The sequence below is a fragment of the Melospiza melodia genome, chromosome 11, assembly GCF_035770615.1.
Source record: "Melospiza melodia melodia isolate bMelMel2 chromosome 11, bMelMel2.pri, whole genome shotgun sequence".
NCBI classification, from domain to species: Eukaryota; Metazoa; Chordata; class Aves; order Passeriformes; family Passerellidae; genus Melospiza; species Melospiza melodia.
Genome location: NC_086204.1, coordinates 21722543 through 21742370, shown reverse-complemented (window position 1 = coordinate 21742370; position 19828 = coordinate 21722543). Strand labels below are relative to the sequence as shown.

The following is a 19828-nucleotide window of genomic DNA, read 5'->3' as shown; positions in this document are numbered from 1 at the left end:
CTACTACCCTCAGCAGACCCAAGGGACGAGCAAGGACCCAGCCTGCTCCCAGCTCAAATGTTCATCTCCTGGGCACAGCAGGAGCTGGGCAAGGGCCACCAGCAGGAGCAGGGAAACTGAGACTTGGAGAGCCAGGCTCTGGCCAGAGGATGGAAACTGAATCAGTGGCCAGGATGTAGAAGATCACCTTCACAGCACTAGTCACAGACAACACGTGATGGAGACCAAGCAGCAGGCAGTAGTGGGAAACCATCTCCTGTGGTCCCAGGGAGGCTGGGGCACAGCCCTGCAGGGAGGGCAGAGGTCTCTGCTCTGACGAGGTCCAGCCCTTTGCCAGGAGGTCCCACTTTGGCACCAACCTCTGCCTGCCACTTTGTGGGAAAGCAATGCCACAGGAACTGGGTACTATGACTGAGGGACACTGAGACAGGTTTCATTAGAAATAAAAAAAACAGGAATTTTTTTTCCTTCTGATTTTAAAATAGGGCTATAGATCTCTTTTGCAGAAAGGAACATGGCATTTATTTCCAGTCCTTCTAGGAATCTCAATTATTGCACGCTTATTAAAGCAAACCCATAAAATATGTCTTCCAGTGCCTTTAACACATGCTTTACAAGAAGCTCCTAAACTCTAACAAATGGCATTATTTTTCTCAGTAAGCACCTAAGGGAATGGGCCCGTCCAGTACAAGGTATGTCTGCTTATCCCTGGAAAGGCTCCACTTTTCCACATGTTCCCTGTATACTCTATCCCTCTGGATGTCCTGAATACTCACATTTTACAGCAAGAGACAATTTACCTAAATGCAGACATCTCAGCCCAATTTGCTGATTAACAGAGAGTGCAGTCCCACCCAAAAGCACCCCAAAGGTGTTGTCCCTTTGTGGGATGCAGGCTATGGGTCCAAGCACCATCCTGCTCTAAAAGTAAGGAAAGGTTTATGCAAAGGGCTGAGCAACCTCTACTGCATGAATATCTCTCTTATGGGGCCAGGTGCCAATCTGGAGTACTCTGGAACATATCACAAATAATTTTACTGAATTCTGCTAATTTCTTCCACCGGTGAAAGCAGGCTGAGACTTTCCTGCCATGCTGCAGAGGACTAAATAAGCACCTTCCAAACACTCCTTGATGTGCAATTGTCTCACTTTGATCCTTGTTTTCTTGCAAAGCCTTCCAAGTAAAAACCTATTTTTCAGGGAAATTGAAACTCAGTGATTGCATTTTTATTTAAAAAAAAAGGGGGGGGGGAAGGGAATTTCTCTAGAAAATCACCATTTAAGCTATGAGGTGAAACAAGTATTTTAATGATCTATTCAAGAAAGGCTCCCATAAAGTGGAACTGAAGACCACACAGGGCAATCATAGTAATTCAGCTTCCATGTAACACAAACCCTTTCAGCAATCTGAAAAATACACCAAAACAGTGAAGCTCTGCAAACCTGAAAAACACCCATTAGACATGGGAAGGTGTTGCTGATCTAAGAAAATTTTACAATTTTTCCTTGCAGTCACGGAAAAGCCTAATTACATTTTTACCTTGAAGCTACAGCCACCTACCTGCTCCATAAAGAGCACAAGTAGGCAGATTTTACAGAGGGTTATATGTAACAGTGACACAAGGAATCCACAAAACTCCTCAGAAAGAACAAACCCCTAAAGTACACATTTCTACGGAAGATTCAAAAATATATCTGCAAATGCTAATGCAAAAGAGGATCACCATTCTATCTGCAAACTGCGATCCCTCAAATTCTTCACTTCTGGAGTTTCTCTTTTCTGATGGCCAGCATCAAAGACCATCAGGATCCTCTAAAAGCTCCACAACTTGCTCTCAGCCTTCAGCAAACACACCCATACATGTGTATGCACACACCAAATAAACTCGCTGTCTTAATGGAGAGAAGTTTCCATCGTGCGGTATCTATGTGTGATGGGAATATGATACAGAGCCAATAAACTTATCTAGTGTACATCATCCTGGTAATTACAGAAAAATTTTAGTGTAGATGAAGTATCAGGGACGTTGCATTTGCTCTACTCTACCGTGCAGAAAAGCATCTTAAAGAAATTTAACATGCTAACAAAATACAACAAAACACCTTCCACTTCTGCCCAAGTTTCCCAAGCTGCCTGCAAAGTTTTTATTCCACTTCCTCTGCCACGGCCCTGGCAGCAGCACTGGCACTCGGTGTCAGCCTGTGCCTGTGTCAGTGCAAAGCCCCGTCAGCTCCCAGCAGGAGCGGACCCGTGCGCGGCACGCGCTCTTGGCAAGGGCGAGGCACGGCGATGGATGCGGGTGCGTCTGTCTGTCCGCAGCTGTGCTCCATGTGGTCTAATTCATTTAGCAGATTTACTTCTTTAAATGGGGTATCTGACAGGATTTTGCCAGCAAGATCCATAGCAGCTGATGTGCTCTAAATTCATTTAGCCAGCGGACCCTCTCCTCGGCCGCTATCTCTCGGAGTACTCTTTGAGCCAGCTGAATTTTCCCAGCCAGGTTATATCGATAAGAGAAAGAGCATCAACAAAGATGTCTCTAAGCCTTGCCATCTCACCTGCCTCCCCCATGGATAATTATATTACCAGCTTCCACACATCCACACGTGCTCCCACCTACAGCCACCTTTCCTACTGACCCAAAAGGAGGGAGAGGAGATTCTGAACAATGAAAGGAGCTCACAGCACAAAAAGTAGCACGGTCGGGGGTGGATCAGAAGGAGAAGGGGGAGAGACACGAGAGATCACACCGGTACTGCAAGAAATACACGGCTCCTGCCATCAGTGGGAATTGTCCTACCCTCGCAAATGCCGACAATAAAAGACACACTTGCAGCATATTTCAAAACCAAAGAGCGATGGATTTAAAAGGCAGGTTGATTTTATGATGACTTTTATTGAAAAGGTACGCTGGGTTTAGGCAGATGTCTTTTAGCGCCGGTAAGTTAGCACAGTGCCTAATTCAAGGAGACAGCCTGAGGAAGCAGCGCCGACAGGGGAGAGAGAGCCACAATGTCTCTATTACTCTCCTTGGTATCATAAAGGGGAGAAGAAAAATCACATCTGAAAGGGAGAGGAAGCAACAGAGCAGCAGGTTTTTGTTTAAAAGAAAAAAGTAATAATGCAAACAACAACAATAATAAAATTGTTTTCTATTAATAAAATTCAACAGAACAAAGGAGCCCATGTGAAAAGCAAACCACTCACTCCTTGATTACATGTCTGGGCTTACAGGAAAACTCTAATCATAAGTTAGTGCTCTTCCTTGGGGTACCACGCTCTGTTGACCCCAGACCACTCCCCATCGTGGGTCACCTCCCAGCTCTGCAAACCTGGAAGCCTGCCCTTCATTAAGACAGCTCTGCCCCTCTGTGTGGGCAGCTCCACAAGGGACAAAGTGATGGGGGAACAGGGAGTTACAGTCATGAACAAGTGGACCGGGTTCCTTCAGTCCAATAACTGGCCTGCGAAAGAGCATATCACCTTTCAATGGGCACCAAAATGGGGGAAATACTCAGAGAAGGCGCGTGATGCAACAGCTTACTGAATTGTAAAAACAATTTGTATTTGTCTTAAAGAAGGAGATCAGTGGCCAACAATATTCTAAAGTTAACCAGAGGAAAAGGTAATTTTGTCCTAAGCTGAGGCATGAATTGTGACGATTGGTAATGCATTTGCTCTAAAAATGGTGTTCATGAAGAAAAGGTCAGAAAGAAACATCTGAAGAAGAAGGGGGAACATGCTTGCTGCAAGATCTGGAAAAGTTCCTAGCTACACATTCCAGCTGCATCCCTGTTTACACTTATACATGTACCAGCACCTATGGCCTCGCACTGGTGCATGGACAGCTTTCTGCAAGGTCAACATCACCTCTCCAGCTATGTGCTGGAAGGCGAGTTTCCTTCAAGAGCACTTCACCTTAAAATCTGTCAATATCCTTTTGGAAGAACAAGGCAATACTGCCTGGCTGAGCTCAGCAGGCAGGAAAGGCTGCTTTGCCTCAGCCTCCAGCAAGTCTCATGCACTGCGGGGCAATCACCTGTTGCGTATCTCAACAAGGCACAATTAAAGAACCACCAAGTCAACAGAGGTACTTACATCTGTCACTTCGGTCTTCGGGACTGGATGAGGTCTCACGGTCAGAAATGAGGCCAGAAACAGCAAATATCTTCTTCCCTGTATCGTCAACTTTGAGGGAGCCAGGGGAGCTGGAGGGGAGCTGCGTGCCAAACTCGTACTCCTTCCCATCGGTGTCCGAGAAGCGCAGATGGGGTGAGTCGGTGTCGTGGCAGTTCTTCAGGCGCTTGGCCGGCGTAAAGGCCGACTGGTAGCTCTCCCGGTCTTCAGTGGACGCAAAGGGGCGGAAAGCGCCGACGCCGCTGTGGTTCAACATACTGATCGGGGTGCAGTCCAGGTTGGGGGGTGCAAACTGGGGGTGAAGGTGAAGCAAGGATGGAGGAAAGTCACGGTTCGCAAATGCCCCCGGCACCCCGCCTTGGCGGTGATACATGGAGGCAAAAGTATATGAGCCATTGGTAAAGGGAATGTGCACGTCCTTATCTGCTGACACAGGGACCCCAAAAGGCCTCGGCTGCTGGCAGGGGATGGAAGCATCACGGCTGGCTTCGGCAGTGGAGGCGAGAACCATCAGTGCTGGGGAGGCCAGTGGGTTGGGGAGATAGGGTGAGTTCTCCATCTTGAATGCTGCCCGGTGTAAGTCCATCGGAGACTCTTTCCTCAGCAGGGTCACAAGCAGAACGATCTTCCCCGGAAGGAAAGCAGAGCGATGCCTAGGAATGGAGCGGGGAAAATTACTGGAGCATCATCACCCTTTGAACGCTGCAAGGAAACAGAAAGGGAAAGAAAACACAACCAATTAGGTTTCTGCGCTCATTTCTCCGGGATGCTCCAGCAGCAGAGTGGCCACATGTGTTACAAGCCACCGACCGGAGATGCACCACTGTTCTCATTCAAGAAAATCAATAGACAACTTCACACACTAGTGGAGTCAGCCCTGGCCCTCCAGGTAAAAGGGTATCATCCAGTGCAGATGAATGAAAGGCAAACCAAACATAATAACATGCAGATTTAATAATGCACTAATAAAAAATATTCAGTCTAAAATTAACACGGTAACTCCAAATTATAAGTGGAATTTTATATGGCAAGCGGCACGTATACATAACAGCAATAAACTTAAGAAAACCCTCACATGCACACACCCTGCTACTTGCTTGGGGGTTGGGGGTGTAGAACCAACATAAAAATATCCATTGTACCCAGTTACCCAAATCAGACAGCACACATGTTAGAACTGTACATGATGCTTGAGACGTACGTAGCTGACAGGTATTTTCTCTCACTCTCACAGTACATATGGGTAGATGTGTGCTTGCACACACAGTACGTGATACCATCATACATATGTATGCACACCACTGGAATGTAGGAATGTGGCTGTCCCAGCGGGTTTGTGTGACACACAAACACCCACGCAAACACCCACGCGTGCACGAGCGGTCCCTGAGAGCAAAGGAGAAGAGACTTCCCCTGTAAAACGCCTGGCGTCTCTGACAATATTTAAAATCATAATGGGTGCTTCTGCCATCTGATCTCTGCGAGCGTCTGCCTTTCGGGTCGGGGACAAGAGAGGATGGATCAGTAATTTTAGTTCCTAATGCACTCACTCTTAAGTAGATTTGTAAACTGCCCTGGATGTGCCATTAACATTTAGAGGAAAATGTTAACAAAATTTCTGCCTCGCATCTTGCTGAGCCTCCCAGGTTGGCTGCAACCACCCACCCAGCCACAACCCCCTCCCAGGGTGAAAGAAGGGAAAATCCTTCTTTCTCTATCTCCCCCAGTTCGCAGTGCCTTTTTGTGTTGTTATTTTCTCCCCCAATCAATCTCATGCCTTTTCTTTTAAGCTTCCGCCGCCTGCCATTCAGGCCCCACAACCCAGCTTAAAACACAAGTACTGTAACTTTGAAACAATATACTAGCCGCTGGAGCTCAAAGGGCCAGAAAAATCATATAATAATAAAAAGCTGTTACAAATTGTGCCTCTTAAATCCAGAGGGTCAAACATCTCAAATAAAACTTAGTGAAAGAGTGTCTCCCTAATGGAGTGCCTTTTGTACTCCATGAATGAGGGAGCCTAGGTTAACAAAGTGTATGAAATCCAGTCTGGGGCTTTAATGCAGTTCAGTGATAGCATTTCCTCTCTCCCATCCTGTACCAGCCGCTCCACTGACTGTTATGAATTGTGAAGATGAGTGGACATCATCTCTCTGCTTCCTCATTTGGCACTCATCCTTACAGACATCATTGCTAAATTACCAGATTATGTATCTCGCATTAGCGGATTTGCTCTCTTCCAAATTTTAAATAACTTTCTCGTTGAGTTCTTGCCACAGACAGCGAGGGGGAGAGGAAGAGCGAGGGATGCCAAGGGCAGCCTGGTCAGCACTGCAGTCCTGGGTACACTTGCTCTGCTGCTCCACATGAGACTGATCAAAACCTGGAGGTCAGAAAACTGCAGCCACTGGCAAATTCAGAGTTTTGGGGGGATTATATTACCATGTAAATATAAAGATATATACACACACACGATTATATATTCAAAGAGATGCATGCAAATAAGCCACTGTTCTCAGAAATAAACGATCATTCACATGGAAGCAAAACTGAGCAATCACAGAAAAACACAGATTTCCAGGAGGAAAAAAAAAGGCAACCACCTCTGCCTGCTTTTCTATTTTTACTTGTGCTTTCACACCATTACGTTAAATGTATTTCATAAATTAGTAATCTGGCCGCAACACTTGACACTCCTGTAGGATACTGTGAATCACTATGGCCGTTTATTCGTTTGCAAACTTCATTACACCAGGAATAAATCAACACATTACAATATCTCAGCCAGCCAAATTTAATTTTTTTTCAGCTCCCACTTCCTTTTTCGTTCTCTCCTGCTCCCTCCTCGCCCAGCACCTCCCCACCCCCCAGGAACAAGGACAGATTAGGCTGCGGCGGAGCAGTCATTATGAAAATCTATCGTTAATACACTCCTAATGTCAAAATGTCATAGCTTTAAATACAGAACCCAAAAATAAGAAAACTAACTGACCTCCTTAATTAAAAAAATATGGATTGCAGGGTAATCAGCTGGAGGGAACATTTGGGTGCTGGGAAGGCAGTGGGCACAGGTGGAGTGAGGAGCTGCTACTTTTCTGCCTCTATGCTGATTTTTTTTAATTTAGCACCTCGCGCAAATCCAGATTAAAATAACTCCAGCTATTGATCTGAGCAGTGGAATTGACATTAATTTTAGTTCACTTCTCACTTTGCAAAGGGATCAATAGGAAGTAATAACAGCTGACATCCCCGCTGAAAGGAGGAGAAAAGACGGGCTGGAGACAGAAATCGAAAAGCAACCAAATAAATCAGCAGCTACTTTTCCACAGCATCAGACAAACTCCAAACAGATTGCAAAAAGTCTTTGTTGAATTAACTAAACAAGGAGCAGAGGGAGGGAGGGTGGAGATCAATCTAGGAAGCTATATAAACTGTCTTCCAAGTATGAAGGTTAGATGGACATACTGAAAAGTAACTCTGATTTTTTTAGTTTGGTTTTTTTTTTATGGTTGCCTATATGCATACTTATTGGCTCTTAGAGCTACCCTGTTTGAGGTGTACACAAATTACCTGTGTAATTGTATATGTTCCTAATAACGAGGCTGAACATGCCACGACCCAGGCAAATTGTATCAAGAGCCTTCAGCTCTGAACCATAAAAAAAAAAAAAAATCTCTCACCAAGAAACAAGCAGTAATCGGTTCTCTCTGGCTTAGTTTTGAATCCTCTGCTTACAAAGGTTGTGGCATGGTGCTGCATAAGTTAAAAGGAAAGTCTGATAAAAGTAGGAGAAGCCATGACAGAGCTGCATTTATCAGGCACCACAAACACCCACCAAGTGGAGAAAACAGCAGTGAGCACCGGTTGTAAGTGTAAAACCCACTTGCTAATCAGCCTGCGAAGAAACGCGCTCATATGCAAGCACATGCACAGCCCGTACACAGCCACCAGATCTGCAAATCTTTTACTAAATGTTACTCCGAGTTCCTATTACTAAATCACCTCTCTGCTATCGATTAAAATAAATAAAACACACCACTCTGGTTTCTACAACAGGTTGCATTTTTGTGGTCTCTCAACCATTTCCAAATGCCAGAGATTAAAGTAATGGGGCAAATTAACGTCTTTCTCCCTCCAGAAAAAAAAAAAAAGAAAAGTTTTCTTGGGGGGAAAAAAAATTAATTAACAAGCTATAGGGGAGGGGAAAAAAGATTAAAACATTAGGAAATCCAGGCAAATTGATGATGCATATAAATTAGGAAATACCCAGGAAAAAAAAAATCCCAGTATCCATTTACATTAAAAAGTTTTTCCCCATAAATGTCAAGTAGGAATTTAGAAATATGCTCTGCGCAGAAAAGCCAAAGATTATAAAACAAAATAATGCCAGCTGTTTGGGGATTTAAGTGCTCAAATGGATTATATATTTGAACCAAACTGGATTTCCTTATAATAAATAAAACAAATGCAAGCTAGAAAGCCAACAAAGGAGAGCTCTCATCACTGGATTAAGATACAAAGGAAAAACAGTTAATTTTTTTTTTTCCAACGCGTGAAATATGCCAACTGCAGCCGCACACACGGACAGCTGCCGTGGAAACCGGTTTAAGGGGGAAAGGAAAAAAATCGGGAGCGCTGAGGAGGCGGCGGCGGGGCCGGGCGGAGCGGCCCCGGTCCCGGTCCCGGTCCCGGTCCCGGTCCCGGCCCTGGACTGCGCCCGCTTCTGTTTCGCTGTAAACTTCTTCTTCAGAAATTACAGAGAAAAAAAAATTAAACCTCTTTTTATTTTAATTTAATTTTTGGGTTTTTTTAGAAAGAAAAAACCGCGGGGAAAAGCCCCCGGGCCTGGAGGGCGCTCCCGCGGCGGCGGCGGCTGCCGGAGGGAGGAAGCGCCGGGGCTTGGGGAAGAGGAAAACGGAGAAAGAAGGGAAAAAAATCCCAACGCACATCCTACCCGTGGGTCCGCTGCCGCTTCGCCCCCGGCCCGCATTCCCGGCCCCGCTCCCGACGTGGCGAAATCCGAACGAAACCCGCGGGCGGCGTCGCTCCGGGGCAGCCCCGCTCCGGCGGGCAGCGCGGGCACCGGCCCGGGCACCGGCCCCTCACGGCCCCTCACGGCCCCTCACGGCCCCTCACGCCCCCCGCGGGCGGCCCAGCGGGCTCGCACCCGCCCGCCGCCCCCGGGTTGTCTCTCCCGCCCGAGCAGATTGTTCAATAAACCCAAATAAAATAAAATCCGTCGGGGGTGAGCCCCGCGCTGCAGCCTACCAACATCGCCAAGCCCCGCCGCTCCGCGCTGCCCGCCGGCGCATTAAACAGGTGTTTGCGGGCCGGGGCTGAGGGCCCGGCCCGGTTCGGCCCGGCCCGGTTCGGCTCGGCTCAGCCCCGCGGGTCCCGCCGGGAAGCGGCGATCGGGACGCAGCCGGGGCCGCTCCTCTCCCGCCGCCTCGGGAATGATTCGCTCCCGGGGAGGGCAGCGGGAGGGGGCACCGCCAGCCCTGTCCGCACAGCCCCTTGAGCCGCCTTTCCACCCCTCCACTTTTTCTTCCTTTTTAAAACCCGAGTTACAAAGATCATCAAACGCGAAGATGCCCAGAGTTGTTTGGATTTATTGCAACAATCACTTACCATACACATTTCCTGTGTGGAAGGATAAGCATTCAATACAACTCTTTAAGTAGACAGTTCCTAATGATTTCATTGTGGTCAACCAGATGGTTTTTATGTATTTAGATCTGAAGGTGAAGAATTATTTTCCATGCTTCCAACCTATTTACAGACTTCCCTGGTCTAGAGCTGGGGTTGTTGGTTAAAAGAAAGAAAATCCTGCGATTTCTCGATCGCATCGCTGGATGATCCAGAAAGTTTTCTAAAGAACCTAAAGCAAAAACAGGGATAATTCCTTTCACCTCTTCTGGCTTTCCAAACTACGCCATTCACATGTGGAGTAATTTTAGCACATTCGTTGAATACGCTGCCAATTTAAACCTCCTCTCTACCTTTGTTTTATCTGCAATAATAAAACCAGAACAACACCGCATGTGAGATCCAGGCACTTGGTTCCTACCTGGAAGCAGCCAGGGGCAAGGGCGGCAATCTTTTAAAGATGAAGGACCCGAAGAGGGGCGAGGATGTTGGACAAACTTCAGCCGCGTCCAAAATTAAGCTAAGCGCGACTTAACAACGAGTGGTCAAAAAAAAAAAAAAAAAATTATCGGTCTTTGAGCGGGGATCGCGCATTTTGGGGCGGCTTAAAAGTAAAGTTCACCCGGGGACTGCGCGATACCAAAAATGAAAGCTTCGCAGTAAATAAAATGACTGTCTGGGCAGTGTTGCTCGAACGCACAGAAACGCTGGCGGGTGTTTTGGGTTTTGGTTGGTTTTTGTATTTTGTATTTTTTTTCTCTCCGATACTTTTATTGCAAAATAAAATACTAAGTTTGTATATTTTAAAGGCAAAAACCCCCCCACAAACACACAAACAAAAAAAAAAAATCCCAAACCAACAAACCCCTGGGTGGGTGCGTGGATCTGTTTATTTCCTTTGAAAAAAGTTTTTGTTTTGCAGCTGCTGTGAAATGAAATTGTCGCTGCCCAGAGCGACCGCGGAGAGAGCGAGCGCCGGGAGCAGCGGGGGGAAGCGAGGAAATAACTGCCCGGCTTGCCCTACCGAAAAATAAGGAAGAAAAAGGAAAAAGGGGGGGAAAAAGAGTTTAAAAAACGCTATCTATTTGGGAGCGAGGGATCTGTGCCGGTCCCCGGGTCCGGCCGGGCTGCCCCTCGCCGTGCGCGGTCCCCAGCCCGGCTGCCGCGGCGGTCCCCGGCACCTGATCCCCCTGGCGGCTACCGGTCCCCCTCGGAAAGCCACCGGGGGGGGAGGATCCGGGCAGCTCGGGGCTCGCCGAGGGTGCGGGGGGGCCCCCTTTTATCTGCCTTTCCCCTCGGCATTACCATGCCGATCCCCACCCACCCGGCCCTCCCCGCGGCCGGCGCCGCTCCGTGCCGCCGCCGAGCTGCCCGGCTTCCCCGGCGCTGGGGAGGGAGAAGGAGGAAGAGGGAAAGGGCGCGGGGGCTGGGATAGAGGCAGGAGGGGGGGTTGAAAGTTGCCCTGCAAAGTTTGCGTGTGGCCGGGCGGGCGCGGGGCCGGTACTCACGGTGCGGGGCGGCGGGCGCTGCGCGGAGCCGGCGGCGTGCGGGGAGCGGGGCAGTCCCGGGCGTGCTGGCCCCGCTGCCCGCCCGCCGCTCGCATGCAGCAGCGCGGGAGGCGGCGGGGGTGCGAGGGAAGGAGCAGTGCTGCCTCTCAGTGCCGGCTCTCATCAGTGAATGAGCCTCCACTCTCCGAGGGGCTCCCGCCGCACACACACACGCACACACGCGCGCACACACACACACGCACACATTCACTCTCACACACGCGGAGCCGGGCTGAGCACTGCATACATTAGGGCACTCGGGCAGCATGGGAAATGCAGTCCAGCACCGGCGCCCACCCGCCGGCTGCCCGCCAGCCCTGGTCCCCGGAGTTGCCCAAACGGGGCGTCGGGGGCTGCTCCTCTCCCAGGGGCGCCGCTTCTCCTCCCAGCCTCGCCGTGCTGGCTTCGCCCACCCGCCTGGCATCTGGCATCGGTCACATTTTCCACCGGGCAGCTCCCTCCCAAACTGCAGCGGGACGCTGCTGGGCCCCCCGGGCGGCCGCTCCCCCGCTTCGGGGCAGCCCCGCTCCCCTGCCGGCCCTGAGGCACCGACTCCCCTCGGGATGCCCGTGGGGACGCAGCCTTCCCTCACGTACCCTGCGGCATCTCCTGGCATGGGATGGGCATGGCTTCCAGGGGTAGGCATCATCCCCAAACTTGCCTTAGACAGCCACAGCAGAGCCAGAGAGCAAATTAGGGACTTAGCACTCCCAGTGTTTCCCAGCTGCGGCACGCAGGCACGGCACTCTCACTGCTATTTTAATGTTTCCTGGATGCACGTCGCAGCTCTGCACAAACCCTTCTGCACACACCCTCCACCTCGGCCACAGGCAACTTCCCCGCCAATCCTAGGAGTGTCCCGAGCAAAAACTGCCTGCCATAGGAAAGGGAAGAGCCAGTTTTAGATAGAGACTCAAAAGAAACACTTGTCTCGCTGTTTCTTGTGAAGTACACCAAACATTGATCCGATAGACTTATTTGTTTTGCTCAAGAGCAAAATGTTTTGTGTTTTTTCTTCAACTGCTAAATAATTCCAAGTAGTATGGGCAGCATTTTATGGCTCTTCTCTAACTCTGCACTGGCATTCTCAAAATACAATTGTGCTATGTGACATACCCTGAAAACAGAGGTCCTCTCCATCAGCATCATCAACCACTTGGGCTGTATTCTGTGTATGACAGCAAGAGGGATCACATGCTTGTGTCATCCAACAACCTCTGTGTAAGCAGTGACTCATCACTAAAGTATATGGGCTGGCTTTACCTGTTACTCCAGGATCACCGAATGTGCCAGCCCCGATAAGAATGTCCACAGGCACCACACAAAGCGTGTCCTCAGGCCTGAACTGAGTGCAGATCGTGATTGTTTGCTTCTTGCTGTGCTGAAACTCACCCATCCTTCCTGCAGCATTTCAGAGACAGGTGTAACACACAGTTCTTGCACGACTTTGGAATGAATGATAAAATATTTAGAAATATTAATAATAATAGTAAAAATAATAAACAATTTCCTTATTTTCACACTTAAATTTCAAAATAAAACAATGTGCATTTCAAGCTTCTGAACTCAGGAAGAAAGCACCTGGGTGAAGGAGCCTCATGTACTTTCTCGACACAAGCACCAGAAGCCCTGTTCCCTGCTCTTGCCTGCAGCTCAGCCACTCGGAGGCTGATGATACCCACCAAAAAGAGGCAGCTTCCCTTCAAGGCATCTGCTCCACTGCTGCTCTCCTGCACACCACGTGCAAGAGCAAGGAGGGTGGCAAAGCAGGCAGCAAGCACTGCCTTCTCCTGTGGATCAGCCACGGCACAATGGTAAATGTGGGCTCAGATTCCAGAACTCCTTTTCTGCTTTGTGTAAAATCTGGCATTTGGATAGTCCAGGTAAAAATCTCTCACAAATTGGAGCAAGCATTATTGTACATGTATTTTGCTCATCAATTGTAGTTACCCTCTGACTGACCAAAGTTACCATTTTTTTGCACTGGTGGTTTCAAACACCTCTCTGGAAGCAGCTACCCCACAGGCTGTGCATAGGACGTGTCTCAACATCTGAGTCCTGCCATTTTGTCTGGGGACCCTGAATTATTTGGCACCACACACATTTCCAAGCCACTCATCTTGCAGCATGCTTCTCACCAAAAGCATCAACAGTTCAGGACTTCAGCAACTATTCCACAGGGTAGTGTAGATGAGCCACGTTTTAAATAACATCAGAGTTTGACACACTTCAGGAAGCCACATTAAAAACCATCCCTTATCTCCCAGGGATCCTGGAGAAAACATTCAGTCACAGCCCAGCTTGTGCTACAGCTTCACCATCAAAATTACAGAATTCCAGGGGAAAGAAAGTGCTCTTATTATAAAGCTGTATTTTCAGTACTTACAACATCATGAAAAATGATCCCTCAGATTTAAACTTCTTTCTTTTGTTCTTAGCCAAAAAGCAATTCTTTTTACTCTTTCAGTTTCTTAGTATGGAAAAAAGGATCTGAATCCTGCACCAGCGTCCAATTTATGCTAGCTGAGAACCAAGCTCCGTGTTTTGAGGCTTGGAAAAAAAAAGCAGCTTTATTTAACTTTATGTTACTGCATCGTCACACACAAACTTAATACAGCTTGGATTCGGGGAACAAATCTGGCATTTAGCTAGCTTCTGTGAGCAATGTCTTCAGAGGAAAATAAGAAGATACACTCAAGTTATTTATATTTGTAATTACCATTAATCTGTATTACTAATGAGGATTTTGATCCTGAAAATGGATCCATAAACATGGACTCCTGCACCACCATGGAGCTGTGATATGCACAGAGGCCCATAGGAAAATTTTCCACTGAAATATATATGCTACACTGATTATTTGGACCTTAAAATAACTTTGAACATCTGATTTAACTTTTACTGTATTGCTCATCTCTAAGTAATAGAGCACACCTCCAGTTGTGGGTTTTTTACACTTAATATTAAAACAAAATTAGAGATTGTTACATGTCATCACAGTGCTGTCCCTTCCCATTTCAAACACTGCTCTAAATACTGAAATCTAAATTAGTATATACAATCCTGAACCTACAGGGTTGATTGGATGCACTTAGCTTTATACATACAGATTTCAACAGGATTACTAATAATACATAAAGTCAAGCACACATGTAAATTCCACCATGAGCAGTGCCTACACTGAAGGTCTGATGTATTCTCACAGTACCAATGTGCATTCTTAGAACAAGAGACCCCCTCACCCATCATCATCTCCTCTAGCTGCTATTGCATAAAACGGGATTGAGAAATGTGACAAGCTGCAGCAGCAAGAGCAGAAGGCAGTGGGCAGGCTGCGTTGCAGGTGTGCCTGCAGACGCTGACAGGGGTCCTGTGGCAGGGAGTTGTGTTTGTTGGTCCTGTTGTGTGCCCTGTTCGGTCCCCCTAAAAGTGACACCCCAAAAAAGTGCTGAAACTCTCCAGTTCTGGAACCCCGTCCTGAAGTCACTGTCACCATCACCACCTACAGCCAGACCCAGACCACTCCTTGCCTCCCTTCATCTGCGGGATGGGTGGAAGGTGGAAGGACGGCAAACGGATTACTTAACTAATTAAAGCAGAACTTTTCCCGGCAGCGATCCCGGAGGCGGCCGTGGCTCCCGGCGGGGTGTGGGTGCCTGGCTGCTGCCGTGTGTAATGTCCATGCCCTCTGCTGGCTACAGCCAGCGCGTCCCCGCTGCCACCGCCGCCCTGCCCTGGCCACAGCGGACACGCCGGGAGGGTGCTGGCCGGGGCCGCAATCCCTGCTGCCCAAACGATTCTATCCCCTGGTTTTGTCAGAGCTGTGGCCCGGGTTTAAGCATCCCTAAGCTGGTGGCCGCACTCCAGGAGGACAGGAGCTCGGAGGCTCTGCACTTAGCCACGTCTCGCTCTGATGCTATTAGCAAGGACATCTGAGATGGAGATTGACCTATGAGTTTGGGAGCATTATTCTGGTCTTAGCAGCTGATCTGGGCTTTACTCTAGTGGTTGGTGTGAGGATTGTCCCAGAGCTCAGGAGAGCTAATATGGGATCTCTTCATCTCCTGAGCCATCTGTGGCTGCCCTCTGCCAGAGCCCTCTCTCGTCATAGGAAGAGTCTGGCAGAGGCAGAGCTGAAATCAACCTATCTGCCAGAAAACTGAAATTTAGAGCTGGCACACTCTCAGTGACTAGTCTCCCCAGAATGAGAAAACAGTCTTTTAAATGACTTGTTGACTCATATGACTAGTAGTAAGAAAATTTTCTTCAGCCTACAAAAATTTTCAATGGCTGAGAGATAAGCTAATTTTTTTCTTGTTAATCATCATCACCATTGTCATTATCAGCATCACTATCTTCACCATCACCTAGATCTCTTCCAAAGTCTGCTGACTAACACAGAAGAACCTCTTGGTTTTGCTTTTCATAACACACTACAAAATGCCAGTATAGTTTTAAACATTGCTCATCACCGAATCTCTACAGCAGAATGGAGAGCATGCCTGGGATTTTGCAAACAAGTACTATGTACTCTTTATATATCCTTGTCCTGCAGTATCATTTCTTATACAACCTTCCCCTTGGAAAATTCCTTCTCCAAAAAAGAGGTTGTACACTGGATGGCAGATGTTGGACAAGTAACTGTATCAACTGTTTTAGGAAGACTGCTCTTATGTGAACATCAACCACATTATCATTCCTACAGCTGAAGCCTAACACATCTAGAGCCCCAAAAGAGGCACTTCTGGGATGTGAGCTCCTGAGGAAAGTTCTCTCCAAAACCCTGGTAACCACAGTGTGTGATTTGAGCACATGCATGCAGCAACACCTTTTTCTATCAACTGTTTCTAGAATTTGATTACAGCACTGGACACTTGTTTTCTGTACAAGCATCCACTCTTTTTTTCAGGGCTTTTTAAAATCCCTCTCTGAGCAATATCCTGTTGCTAGGAGTTCCACAGGCTAATGGTGTGGAAAAATATTTCCCAGTGAGAAGAGCTACACCTGTCCAACCCCCCTTCTGTGCACCATCCATCACACTGACAGCGTAGGTAACTTGCCCGGGATCATGTCAAAGCGTGAAATAGCTATAAAGGCAACGCATATGTGTTTGTCATTTTTATCATTAATGGGATCAAGCAAAACTAAGGCAGAGCTATTGAACTGTGCCACAGAAGCCAGGGGAAGCTGGAGCCATGTCCAAGAGCAGTTCAGAGTGGTGGCTCCTGCTCTGGCTCACGGAAAGTGCACGGGGTGAGCAACGCTTTGATCTTCTTATTTATTTGTGTTTGATGTGGCTGTAATGCAGGGAAAATGTTGGGTTTGGTTTTGGGGCCCAAACTGCATGGCCTGGGGCAGGGGAGCACCACCTCCCCAGAATGGACCTGTGGCTCCAGGCTCCTCCTCTTCCCTTCCCAGTTCAGCAGGGAAGCCCAATTCAGCAGAGGATGGGGAAAAATACCCACCTCCCCTTTTAGCCAGGCAAGGAAACCCGAGCAGGACAGATCTAGTGAGCTTTTAAGGCAGCTCTCTGGTGTGATTAGTTAGAGCTTAACATGAGATAAAATCAATTGGAAACTTGTGTGAGTTAGGGCTGCTCTCATCAGTCAGAGTTTGCAGCAGCCAAGTGCAGCATGATTGTTATTAATATCTACTACAGATGTATAAGCTGAAATGGGGCTTTACAGTAAAAAGGAAGACAAGTTACTCTTTCCCAAGAACATATAGATTGTGCATGTAATTCAGGGCCATGCTGAGCACCCTGCACATCTGTAGTGGTGGGAGCTGCCTGTTCTTAGGAGAAAATACACTGGTGTCTTATATGCATGTGCATTTTCTCATGGTACTGCATAACACACGAGGATGTTGTTTAGGAGTTTAAAGTGCTGAGTATTGTGATGTTTGTGGTCCATCCCAGGAGCTGCATTAAATGTGAGGCAGCCCACACACCATGGGTGACTTCAATCCTATGCTTTGTGCCTGCCTTCCTTCAAAGGAAAAATGCTTTCTGCCAATGCAGTATGTAATTCTGTATGAGGCTGGACCTCAGCATCAGCTGTAGTGCTCACTACTGTGACTGCTGTGATAATTCCCATGCTGTCACATGAATGGGATTGCACCATAAACTCACACACCTTAGCCGTGCTGATGGCCAAGCCTACATAATGGCCCAGTGCATTGGTGCTAATGATCCAGTGTTTATGGTGGCCCACAGCACCGTTGTCATGCCAACGAGGTGGTATTCCTCTCTAGAAAAAATAATAATAACCAAATAAATAAATAAATACTTTCTTTCTCCAGACTGATCTGTCTGTTTAATAGGAGTTGGAGATTAAAGCTGAAGGGAGGAAAATCCCGGCTGAAATACAAACCAGTCTCTGTTTAGATGAGAGCAGAGCAAAACATCTTTCTCCCTCTCCATCCCCTCTGTGCTGTGCAGGGCACTCTGTACAAAGCTTCCTTTCCAGTGAAGCAAACCCCTCCTGTGGCAGGATGGGGAGCAGGAATTTCTGCCTAACCAGTCGCTCCCTGGGGATTTGGGTCAGGCTCGGGACTTCCATGCTGAACCCCCCTATCCTGGTCCCATGGCAGTGTCGCCCCAGCAGGGACATGGCACAAGGAAAACCTATCCCTATGGCTGCCACATGAGCACTCAGCCTGCCCAACCTGCCCTGCACTCTGCTCCAGCACAAGTGGTGTCCTGGCAGAGTTCAGCTTTGAGGGGTGATGATGCTACAGACCCAACTGAGCATGGCTCCTCAGGATCATCCCTTCCCTCTCTGAGAGGCTGATGCGCTTCAGAGCTTCAGCTCTTCCTTACCACAGTCACCAAACCTGGCTCCAGCACCCATTTTCACAATCTCTTCTTAAAATTTTGTTTGTTTGTTTGTTTGTTTTAATTTCATACAGAAATAAACACCTGGTGCTGGATTCCAGGACTTGGTGCCTGGCTGTCATTATTCCCCTCCCAGGAAATTACCTATCTTCCTCTGAGAAATATCTGTCTTCTTCCCACCAGTCCTTCTCACAAGTCACTTCTCACATGCATTTCCCATTCTGTTTTCTTGCCCCTCTCTTGTCCTTTAATCCAGCTCACATTACTCCGGCAGTAAATTATTTAAAGCAGGCAAACACGTGCAACAAGCCAGCTTTCTGTCAGACACGAGCCTGTTCAGAAACTGATACACTCAAAATTTCTTTATCTTGGCCCAGCTTTATCTTGAGCTAGCCTTTTCCACCATCCAGTTCAAATGCCTCATATCCCATCACACAGTCCCAGTGCCCTACAAATCATGGCCCTTCAGATTCCTGCCTTGATTTTTGGAGGAACACCTTATTGCTTCTGCAGTTTTCCTGCAGAATCAACTCCTCCATGGGATCAATAAGGTAGAACTTTATGTAATTCAGAAAATTATTCAGATAACAAGAATAGCTCGAATTTTAAGACCAAATAACAACAATTAAACTTGGAAGAGGTATAAGCCCTTACAGCACAGGTTGGACCAGCAGCTGGCATGAAGAGGAAATTGGCACAGGGAATGTCTTGTCCTGCTAGTGTAGTTTTCCTTTGCAAAGTTTCTTGCCTCTAGCACCGGGGGTAAGAAGACATGGCTTAGACTTTCTTTGTTAGCAGTGACACAGTGAGCTGGTTAAGGCAAATGCCCAAATTCCCAGGTGTCTGCAATGCACCATGTATAACCAGTCAGGCTGCATGTAGTAATTTCTCCCTGTTGTATGCGTAATATGTGAAGGTCACTTCATCCAGCCCTGTGTTCTAGGCTGGCTTTCAGGAGACTCCTTTGCACCCACCCTTCTAGCAGTTCATCAAGCTACCCATGCACAGCACTGCTCTCCCTCCACAGGCTGTGACAGTGAGAGACAGTGGTAAGGTTTGACCAGGAGGTGTTAAACAGACCTGACAATTTGTGTGCTCTTGTAGGAAATCTTGAACTTCAGTAGCATCTGGGTCTTTCTCCCAGTTATGTTCTTGAAGCTGTCACGTTTGAATTATTCTGGAGATGTTCAGTGTCTCTCTCTCATGTCTTCAGAGCGTGTGGGTAGTTGACCCTGTTGAGTAATGTCATCCCATTAGACAGAAACACATGTTCATTGAGATAAGGATGAGCTGTCTCCCATAAGGTTTGGAATCAGATCTCAGTTGGTCTTTCTGTTACACATCCAACTGGCATGATTCCTCCCTCCACTGAAATCCTGCAGGGATATATTTCAGTGAGCTAATTATAAATTCCTTCTGTCTTGCAATAGCTGGATATAGCATGCCTGGTGGCATGAACCTCCCCTCCTTCATTCGTGTTGTGCACCTCTCTTGCTGCAGGCAAAAGTAATTTCCCCAGCCTGGAAATGTGATTTAATTTGACCTTGTTCACACAGGTTCTGCATCTTTTACATTCCCACCCCCAATGATAAAACAGGATCAGAGGAAATTGCAATGATTCACAGTGATGCTCTGCCTCAGCCTCCAATTCTTCTTGTTCCT

The 19828-nt window shown here is 47.6% G+C and overlaps 1 protein-coding gene across 8 annotated transcripts in view; it reads right to left on the bottom strand.

The window, feature by feature from the left end:
- RNF220 (ring finger protein 220) overlaps positions 1 to 12030 on the bottom strand; it is a 216099-nt gene extending 204069 nt beyond the window's left edge. For 2 of the 8 annotated variants that reach the window (XM_063165968.1, XM_063165970.1), the window contains exons 1-2: positions 10206 to 10892; positions 4100 to 4840 (exon numbers count right to left, since the gene is read on the bottom strand). In XM_063165968.1, the coding sequence (XP_063022038.1) occupies positions 4100 to 4724 (625 nt within the window). In that variant the 5' untranslated portion in view covers positions 4725 to 4840; positions 10206 to 10892. Of the gene's footprint in view, positions 1 to 4099; positions 4841 to 9406; positions 9498 to 9766; positions 9967 to 10205; positions 10895 to 11927 lie in introns of those variants that run through there. The other 6 variants (XM_063165965.1, XM_063165969.1, XM_063165962.1 and 3 more) reach the window with 6 other exon arrangements.
- Positions 12031 to 19828: the final 7798 nt, after the last annotated feature.